This window comes from Terrapene carolina, unplaced genomic scaffold (genome assembly GCF_002925995.2).
Source record: "Terrapene carolina triunguis isolate 2854851 unplaced genomic scaffold, T_m_triunguis-2.0 Scaffold147, whole genome shotgun sequence".
Lineage (NCBI taxonomy): Eukaryota > Metazoa > Chordata > Testudines > Emydidae > Terrapene > Terrapene triunguis.
In genome coordinates this window covers 7,095,551-7,105,853 of record NW_020664498.1, presented here as the reverse complement: position 1 = coordinate 7,105,853, position 10,303 = coordinate 7,095,551, and the positions used below count along the sequence as shown (strand labels likewise).

Sequence of the window (10,303 nt, the reverse complement as noted above, 5' to 3'; positions counted from 1 at the left end):
ACACACCACTGCACCCCTCCTCCCCCAGGTTCCGTCCGCTTCCCGGAGCAGCGCAGGGGCAGGGCAGGCAGGCAGGCAGGGAGCCTGCCCTGCCCCCGGTGCGTGTCGGGCCGGAGCCGACCCCCCAAACCCCTCCTGCAGCCGAACCCCCTGCCCTGAGCCCCCTGCCGCACTCCTCCTGCACCCCGACCCACTGCCGCACCCCACACCCCTCCTGCATCCCAACCCCCTGCTGCACCCTGACCCCCTGCCCTGAACCCCCGCTGCACCCCGCACTCCCCCTGCACCCCAACTCCCTGCCCTGAGCCCCCACCACACCCCACACCCCTCCTGCACCCCCTGGGGGCAGGGAGGAGGCGGAGTTGGAGTGGGGATTTCAGGGAAGGGGTTGGAATGGGTGCAGGGAAGGGGCAGGGCCTCATGGAAGGGGTGGAGTGGGGGCGGGGTCGAGGGCAGCGGGGGTGTGTGTGTCAGTAAATGCGGCCCTCGGGCCAATGTACTAGTCCTCATGTGGCCCTCGTGGTCATTTGAGTTTGAGACCCCTGGACTAGAGCATTTCACTTCCAGAACAGCCACAGGCACCAACAGAGCTTTCAGGGTCTGAAAAACCTAACAAATGCTACACTGAAATGAGATTTGATGTAACCAGCGTCGCCTGAGCCTGGCCCTCCTCCTAGTCCTTAGGGTTTCCCCATGCTCCTATTCACTGAAGGCAGAACCTCTGAGTGGGGCCTCTGCTATCCATATTATCAGTTCAGCATGCAAGCTGGTATCTCTGTATATCCCTAACCTGTCCCCTCTGGGGTCAGACTTTCAGTTTCCTCCTCCTGAGAATATCCAACCAGGGATTGCTCCAATTGCTCCAAATAGAGCCAGAAGTAGTTAGCATAGAAAACAAAGAGAAGATGAAAGTGAAATGGAAAAAATCATGGATATGATAGGATAAGGTTATTTACTGATTAAACAGAATTCAAAGTCTCTCATTGTTAAAGCCTATTTGCCTCTCTCCTAATCCTTAGTCTATGGCACATCTGACTTGTCTGCTATTTACATTATTGTCACGAGCCTTCATCATTTTAGATACAAGATCAAATTCTTGTCCAATCCCCCATTTAATTACCTTTGTTTCTTAGTCTACAAATGAAAGAGTGTCATTCCCAATTCCCACTGCAAGGGAAGGGAGTACAAAGTGTACTGGTCTATATCACTGCTCTCTATTAAACTACTGAAAGGTGCTAGTGAATACACCATTAAGAATTTCTTCCAAGGTGCTTTCTAGTGTCTTCCCAAATGAAAGCCACCCATGCAATGGCCTAAACACATTCCTAAATCAATCAGAAATATTAGCATTTTGGTAGCTTCTTCAGCCCAGGAAGATTCTACACTGATGGAGGCCATGTGAGAATCTAAATAAATTGGCAATTTAGTGTGACATCTTTCATACTTTTACATACTCCAGAATAACTTCTCTATTATGTATCTGTATCAAACACACTGGTAGTTAAATAAGGGCTTGACTTGACTTCTAAAATTTGCACCACACTGATGTAGTTCCTATGACGTGGACACACTGCTTCAGTGTAAAAAGGGGATTGCACTTGTACTACTCACCACTGTACGATGCTCTGGTGCAAACCCCTTCTTACACTGGTGTGGTGCATCTGTGGATTTGCACTTGTTACACAGGTGCAAAAATTCCAATCCACTTAGTCCCACAGACAGTCACAACTATGAAATCACTTATTCAGCTATAATGTCAAACAAGCAGGTTTTACCTTCCTGAGATCACCTCCTGAACAGTACTCCATTGCAAGAAGAGGGACATCATTAACTAGGAAGTTCATCTCCTCTGGAACGTCACAGGCCTTTACTACATAGGGGTTGTTTAACCTAAACAAATGGAAAGCATGATGAAAATCTTGATACAGATATTTCAGCAGAAGATCAAACAGCAGAAGCATCACTAAAACGTGTTTCAAATATGTGCACTGTAAGATTTCTTTTCCCGAAACATTTAATGAAAAGTGTTAAGGCCAGCATGTAATTGTCAGCAAGTTACCACAGTGTTACCCAAGGGCAATAAACAAAGTTCATACCTTCTAAGAACAAGCAGCTCAGTGATGAGTGGAAAGATAGTCTTATGGTTAAGGACTGGATTGGGACTCAAGAGATATGGGTTCAAGTCCCAGCTCCATGTGTGATAATGGGCAAATGTCACTTAATCCGCACTTCAGTTTCTGTATCTGTACAAGGGGAATAATACCTCCTTACCTCCCAGCAGTGTTGGGAGGATACATTTGTTAAGGTCTGTGATGCCCTCAGATACTTCTACCTATGTAGTGATTTACATAGAAAAGATGTGTACATAAGGAGAGGGGGAGCCATTTAGCTATCTAACATCTATTTCCTGGTCATGTCTGAAAACACGCCTGTCAATGTCTCAAAAATAACATGAGGGGAAACACAGAGTATCCAAAGGGTCAAACCTGGGAATACTGAGATTGTACTTCTGATGGAAACACACAGCCAACTCAGTGTCAACCAAGAGATTCAGTATGTTGCATAAAGCAAAGTCTCCATAACACACTAAACATTTCCATCTCTTTATTGGGGGGGGGGGGTGTTAACTCTTGTCTAGTAATATTTTCTTTCCTAGTCTCTACTTCCCTTCTAGATTTTGCAGCCTGACTCACATCATCTACCTTTCAATAACTGCCCCTCAGACTGACTTTTTCTATCATTTTTGTCCTTTTCAGTGTCCAGCTAGTTCCTTCTCAAAAGGCTCTCGCGCTCTCTATGAAATTTTGCCCTTTTTTATATGGTGGTTACCTTGTCATCCATTTTTACTGTCAGTGTTGTCCCTCTTCTTCCCCTGTCTCTCCCTATTCTCTTCTTTCTTCCATTTCTACTTCTCCTTCCCCCCAGCCTCTAGTGCCTTTATGTGGGCAAAAGCACTTGCATGACAGTGAATGCACAGGTATCCATAAGCAGGTGGGTGCTCTCACCAGCCCAGGAGAGAACCAGTGCCATGTCCAAGTCTGTTTCAGGCTTGTGTCCCAACATTTTGTTCAACACAAATTTATGAATTATACAAAAACAAAGTGATGCTCCAACTCAACCCTGGCCTTTCCCCTTGCCTCTCTGAGCCTCCCGCCCACAAAGAGAACACTGTCCCTTCTTAGTCCTGTGACAGACAGGTGGCCCTTATCCGTTCCTGACTATTTCACCCTGTCACAGTATTGCTGTCCAATGAAGGGGTTAGCTGACAGATCTGAGTGAACTGAATCGGGTACTGGAATCTGCTGTGACCCTTTGAAGTAATACGTTTTGGGCAAGTGGTAAAATCCATGTCAAAAGGAACACAATGCTGAAAGCAAAAATTTTAAACTACTGCAGTTCTTGCAAGAAGGAAGTTTTTGTTCAGATGTAGGAGTGGAGTTTCAGCCTGTACAGGCAGACATTGCATGTCACCCTTCAGTTCTTACTGAACTAAGCAGGACTGGGCCTGATCAGTTCTTTGATGGGAGACCAAAGCAAACCAAGGCAAAGAGGGGATTCATCAGGTGACACTCTTTCTCTGAGTCAGGACTGAACCTGTGTGGTATTAAACGTTACTGTGCTACCGAAGGCACAGTGATTCTTATGAGATGTAGAACAGAAGTTCTGACTTTTCACGTTTATTAGGAAGTCTATGCCATATATGAACCCTGGTGTTTTGACCAAATTCCAATATGAGTAGTTATAATTTACCTAAAATTCTTCCTGCAGTTTTAAATGGCTATGGTAACGTTCACTTCATGTTCTATCCTAAAGCACAGCAATGAATTGTTAAACAGCTGGCCACATTCCATCTGAGAGGAAGCTGAATTTTAGAGGCAGATGTCATTTCTATGCACATATTCATGCCAAAATGCTCTGGACTCCATTATCGAAATACAAGATCGTGTTTTATCAGCACAGAAAGCCATAGAGGTTTATAGGGAAATTCTGTGGACAGGGATTATGTTAATCTAATATTGTCTTATAAAACAAGCTCTAGTTATGTGATCACTTACATTTTCTACATTAGAAATACACTTGTAGCGTATATAACAGATGAACATAAAACTGAAAGAAAATGCACATCACTCACATGCAATATTCAGGATGAAACCCATTGCAGCAAAGCCACATGAATCAGAGCAGTAGCAGAAAGTCTATGCAACAGAATATTCTGGACACAAACATGGATCTGGGCCCATATACTTCTGCTCCCACCCTCCAGCCTGAGCCTTTCATTATAGAGTATCTATCCAACTGAGATTACAAGGTCCAAGAGCCAGGCATTTCACTTGTGAAAAGTGAAATGCATACTTCTAGCACTATATAGTAATAATAAAAATAAGTAGTTACTATTAGGATGACTTTGGCTTATTGTTTTTCATATATGTCTCACAAATGTACTGGGGACACAGATGAGTTAGGTGCCCAAGATGCATTAATAATAGCTTCACACTTGCAGAACAGCTGCTGAACTTCTGCAGGTGCTCTCAAGACGGGTACTGTGTACACAGCAAAGCCCTGAGTTGCACTCATGTGCCAAATGCAGCTCCAGCTCTGCCCTGTGCCCTTCCTCATGTTGAATTGTCAGGAGTTCAGCTAATAGCTCAGCTAAGGGGTCTGTCCACTACAAGTTACCCTAAAACACACCACCATTTTAAGAAAGTCAATCATCTTTCCAGGTTTCAAATTATAGAGAAGTTTGTCCTTAAATGTTAACACCATTAGAAGTTACATTTATTTACAGCTTCTGAACATCTATGGCACCTTCAAATAAACATTTAGTTTCTATTTTGAGACTGAGAATGGAAATACATCAATATTAGATCACTAGTGCATAGCCAGTAGTTCTCAAGATACTAGGCTTGTACCTGAGTGTAAAAGCATTTCAGTATATTTGTAATAAAGAATATGATGTTCTGGGTGAAAGTAACATATGAACCAGAGCTAAACTAAAGCTGGGAGCTGAGGGGACCCCCAGCTGCCCCAGGACTGAACCAGAAAATGTCACAGAGGTCACGAATATTTTACAGATTCTGTGACGTCCTTGACATAATCTTAGCCTTAATTATAGACCATTAAATTTCACCTAGTTACCTCAATATTGAGTCCAATAACTTGGGGGTTTAAACTAAACTGTTGTGTGCCACAAGCAGACGACAGGAGAGACTGAGGTGCCACAAATTCAGGAGGCCCTTGCAGTGGCAGGAAATTGATTAGGTGAGTCATGCCCAGATGATCCCTACAGGTGAATCACATCCCATACCACGCTGCCTGAACTCAAATCGGGCAGTCAGTATGACAGAAAGATTTTTAAAGATTCCAAGCAATGGTAGGTGCCCCACTCCCCCCAGTAAGCTATTCCAATACTAGGAAACCATGTCTTGTTTCAGGATTGAATGTGTCATATTTCAACTTCCCGCCCTTGGACCCTTTGTCAGCCAGGTTTTAAAAAAACCCTGCTCAGATCTCTTTTCTGCATATCAGTGCCCAAATGCATTGATCAAGTCACCTCTCAACCTTCTCTTCGATAAGCTGAGTAATTTGAACGCAAAACAGCCAACTGGAATTCTATGAAATCCTGTCACATGCAAAGTTCACATCTGGGCCAGGAGCAAACAAGAAATCTCACTGCAGAGGGTAGCTTTTCCATAAAACTATAAGACTGTGAAAAGAGACGCTTATTAATTTATTGCAACAGAGGGTCCTGTGGCACCTTTAAGACTAACAGAAGACAGTCTTCTGTTAGTCTTAAAGGTGCCACAGGACCCTCTGTTGCTTTTTACAGACTCAGACTAACACGGCTACCCCTCTGATACACTATAATTACAATAAATTAATAAGTTTTATCTTCACAATATCAGTGTAAAGTTGATTTTTTTTAAAAAATACAGCTTTCTTTCCAGTGGGCTAAAGATGCTCACTCTCACCTCTTAAGATAAGGTTAAGACCAAAAGAAAAGTCTATGGTCTAGTTAGGAGTCTGAAACGCAAATGCTCCCCAATTGATTTGGGGACACTATCTCCCAAAAGCCAGGGAAAAGGACATGATGGAGCATACTTACTTCTTCATGATCTGGATTTCATGGCACCACCGGTCTTTGTTTTTCATGCTTAGTTCCAGTCGGCAAGATTTAATAGCTATCTTATCACCTAAATCCTACAACAAAAACAATCAATGTGCTATGGCACAACAATCTGTCTGGGAATTAGCCAGGTTTCAACACACTGCAATGGGATGGTTGTAGCGGAGGGGCATGATGCTGGGGATCAATGGGGGGAGACCAGTGTAGGGCCAGAATGCTCGGGGCATGAGTAGGTCAGGATGGAGGGCTGTTAGTGCTGGTGGGGTCAGTACATTAGGTTATCAGGAGCATCTATGTGGAGCTGGCATGGGAGGGTTATTAGGTATTTGGGGGTGGTCAGTGCGGTCAGGAGTCATTGAGATCGGAGATAGTTGGGGAAAGCAGTGGGGAGGACAACATGGAGTTACCGAATTGCCAGAATTAGGTTGATGGGGGTAGGGAATTATCAGTGGGGAGGGGGTTATCCAGGGGTCAGTGGGTTTGGTGGAGGGGTTACCCCAGAAGAGGTTACCCCAGAAGGGGGGGTCAGAGGGCATTAGACGGAAGAAATGATCAGCAGGGGCTACCCAGGGGTGGGGGCACTACCATGGGATCAATTGGGTTTACCCAGTGGTTGGTGGAAAAGTTACCCGCACAGGGATTGGCAGTGGCTACTGGGGGTTGGGTGGGCTTAGCTATGGACTCGGTTGGCGGGGGGGGGGGGGTACCAAGGAGCAGGTTACCCGGGGGGGGGGGGGGGGGGGACGGGGGGGCGGGGAGAGCAACTATGAAAAACTGGGGGGCGGGGACAACAGGCTGCCTCTATACAACAAAGCCTCTAACACTAGGGCCAAGGGGGATTATCGGGCGGAGCTACCGGCGCTTCGGTTGGCACCCGCGCGGGGGGCAGGGCGGTTACCCGGGGTGGCTATTGGAGGCCCCCCCGCACCTGGTGCTGGTACAGACAGACGTTGCCGAAGCCGCCAGTTCCCAGCCGCTCCCGCATTTCCCAGGGGCCGCAGCTGCCTCCGGGCTGTCCCCGCAGCGCCGCGCCCACCGGGGGCCGCTCCATGCCACCCCAGGACCCGCAGCAACCCCCCACCAGCCCGGAAACAAGCGCTTCCCTCCGAGCTCGCTGACGTCACTTCCCGCGAGACTCGGGGCGGGGCCGGCGGGTATAAGCATCAGTCGCTGCTCCCCGCCCCCACGCTAACGGCCGAGGCGCAGCGCGTGCTGGAGCCCGCGGCCCCGACCCCACCCGGCTGCGAGGGGAGGGGCCCCCGTTCAGTCCGGGTCCCGCCCCCCACCTGGCAAAACACCACGTCAGCGACGCAGAAATGCTCCTGCCAACCAGCAGAGTGTGGGCAGAAAGCCTAACTTTGCCAGTATGGGGGTCAGGTGTCTTCTACTGCTGGGACACACTATGCACAGCAAGATGACACAGATACAAACCTTAAGTTTCTGTGAGGGGAACATGAAATTGACCAACAAAAGCTAGCAAATTAAGTTCTAGGTTAACTCAATTTGTTATTGTAGAAAAAGTGTTAAAGGGCAGAAGCACAGCTAAGTTTCTTGGCTTTTGATAACTATGAGATAACACTGTTTAGGCACACCACAGGGAGTTAGTGACTAGGCTGGAAAGCAGAAGTCCTACAAAACACATTGGGAGCAAGTCTTCATCAGCCTGCAACCCAGCTAGAAAGAGACTTAACTGAAGTTTTTGATCAAAAACCTGTGATAATTGGTTTAACTTTAAACATTTGTGTGTTGGTTTGTGACACAAGCTTAAAATGACCAGTCTAGTTTATATGCATCCAGATTAATGGAATACCTGTACTGTAATAGTATCACATGTTCTTTTTCCCTAGAAGACCATACACCTGACTCGTAGCAGCAAAGGTCGTAACACAGGGCAAAACAGCATTTGCTTAGGCCAATTTGGGCCTAGCTATTGGTTGATGGCTTTTACTATATTTCTTTCTGCACAACCTCAGAGGTGCGGCCAGAGACATATTCCCACACAAGCACTATTCCGTCAAGCTGTTGACTGGAAACGAGGACTTGGCAATTCTACACATTAGAATCAAGGTTGGTCAAGAAATGTTTACCAATTATTAGTATGCTCAGGATCATGGGCGGCGGGTGAACCCCAGCATAGGCATCGTGGAGCACCCACGGAAAAAAAATAGTGGGTGCTCAGCACCCACCAATGGCCCACCGATCAGCTCCTCCGCCTCCCCCCAGCACCTTTGGCCCACGATCAACTGTTTAGCGGTGTGTTGGAGGCGCTGGGGGGTAGGGAAGGAAAGGGGAACCAGTGGGGTCAGGAAGTGACGGAGCGAGAGTGGGGCATGCTCAGGGGAGGGGGCATAATGGGGTGGGAAGAGGCAGAGCACGGGTGGGAAGGGGCAGGGACAGAGCAAGGGCGGAGCCTTGGGGTGGGGCTGGAGCAGAGGTCGAGCACCCCCAGGGTAATGAGAAAGTCAGCGCCTCTGAACCCTGGGCTCAGGGAGGTTAGTCCCTGGCCCCACCCTCCCGCCAAAGCCCAGAGCTCCCATGCAGCCGCCAGCCCCGGAGCAGCAGGCAGTTGGCACAACCCCCCTCCCTCAGCCCCGGAGCACCAGGCAGGTGAGCAGGCGGTACATCCCCCAGCCCTGGAGCGCTGGGCGGATGGTGCGTCCCCCGCAGTCCTGGAGCATCCCCCGCCTCCTCCCGAGTGCCGGTCAGGAGGGCTGGCGGCACAGCCCCCTCAGCCCCGGAGCACCGGGCAGGCCGCTCGCCCGCCCCCCTCCCCTCCCAGGAGTGCAAGCTGGCCCCCATTAGCCCCAGCCCGGGGTCCTAGCGGAAAGAACCCCCCACAGCACAGTGCCAGAAAACAGGAACTGGCCTGAGCGGCGCGTGAGCAGGGCCACGCAAGGCTGTTTGGGGAGGCTCAGCCTTCCCCTGCCTTCGATACCTGCCACTCATGCTGAGGATGCTGCCTTGTTTGTGGAGAAGCCAGAGATTTTCAGCCGTGCCCTTCAAAATTTTCAAGATGCCACCAGCACTATGGGATTAAAACATCTCATGGCAGAAGACCAAGGTTCAAAAACCTCAAGGCATGTCTACACTACAAAATTAGGTCGACCAAAGTTATGTCAACATATAGCCACCGCAGTAATTAAAATCACTTTTCCACATCCACACTACACTCCTTGTGTCAGCAGTGCGCATCCTCACTAGCAGCGCTTGCATCGATGCAGAGAGCAGTGCACTATGGGTAGCTCACCATCTGGTGCAGAGTGTTTTGGGAAGGGTTTGCAAAGCCTCATGGGGGCAAACAAGTCATGCAGGGGTGACAAGGAACATGGTTTCAACATCCCATGATGCAGTTTTCTCCATCCCATATTATCATTTGCATCCCATGTTTCACGCATCTTTTCAAAAGCCCCACAAACCTGCACATACACCATCTCTGTGACAAGCATGGATCCTGCACTGCTTTTCAGTATTGTGCTGACCGTTATGAACACAATGTGCTTAGAAGCAGCACATTCTTCTGGACTGGCATTCAAGGAGGGTCAGAGAGAGCTCGGGGCTCAGGACTGACCCAGATGGACTTTGCTGTAACTTTCTGTTCTCTTGCTCACCACGGACTTTCTACACTGTGTTCCAGACATCTAATAAATCCTTCTGCTTTTTACAATACTGTCAGAGTCACTCCTGATTAAGGAATTTAGGGGTGCATTGCTCCCTTTGTCGCAGAGGTAGGAAGGGGTGCCAGCGCCTCACCACTCCCGAGTCATTACGTTCACTTCTCTGTGGGGGGTCAGTGACGGCCTCTTGGCCTTCCTCTCTACTATCACCCCTGTCTGGCACGGTAGCGCAGCCTCGCGGTCGGAGTCCATATAAACCCCCTTACGAGCGGGGTAGCGCGGCCTCGCAGCCAGAGTCCATATAAACCCCCTTACGAGTGGGATAACGCGGCCTCGCGGCCAGAGTCTATCTAAGATCCCTCACGGTGAGGGGGTAGGGGGACTCGGGCCCGCCCTCTCCACCGAGCCCCGACCCAGGGCCCTGGTAGCGGCAAGCTCTCCTTGCCCCACGCTCGGCAGGGATCTGGCCACAACACACCAAGTGTCACCACAGCTCTAACGCTGTTTGTCTCTAGAGTTCCCCTGGGTCACTTCCTACCATGAATACCAGTTCATCTGGGGTGGG

General features: G+C 48.7%; 1 protein-coding gene across 2 annotated transcripts in view; it reads right to left on the bottom strand.

Moving 5' to 3' along the window:
- Positions 1-10,303, bottom strand: part of LOC112106605 (inhibitor of nuclear factor kappa-B kinase subunit alpha) — a 76,443-nt gene that overhangs the window by 62,038 nt on the left and 4,102 nt on the right. The window contains exons 1-3 of one of the 2 annotated variants that reach the window (XM_024199954.2): positions 7,053-7,235; positions 6,104-6,198; positions 1,776-1,890 (exon numbers count right to left, since the gene is read on the bottom strand). In XM_024199954.2, coding sequence (XP_024055722.1) covers positions 1,776-1,890; positions 6,104-6,198; positions 7,053-7,175 — 333 coding nt within the window. In that variant the 5' untranslated portion in view covers positions 7,176-7,235. Of the gene's footprint in view, positions 1-1,775; positions 1,891-6,103; positions 6,199-7,052; positions 7,236-10,303 lie in introns of those variants that run through there. The other variant, XM_026653688.1, reaches the window with a different exon arrangement.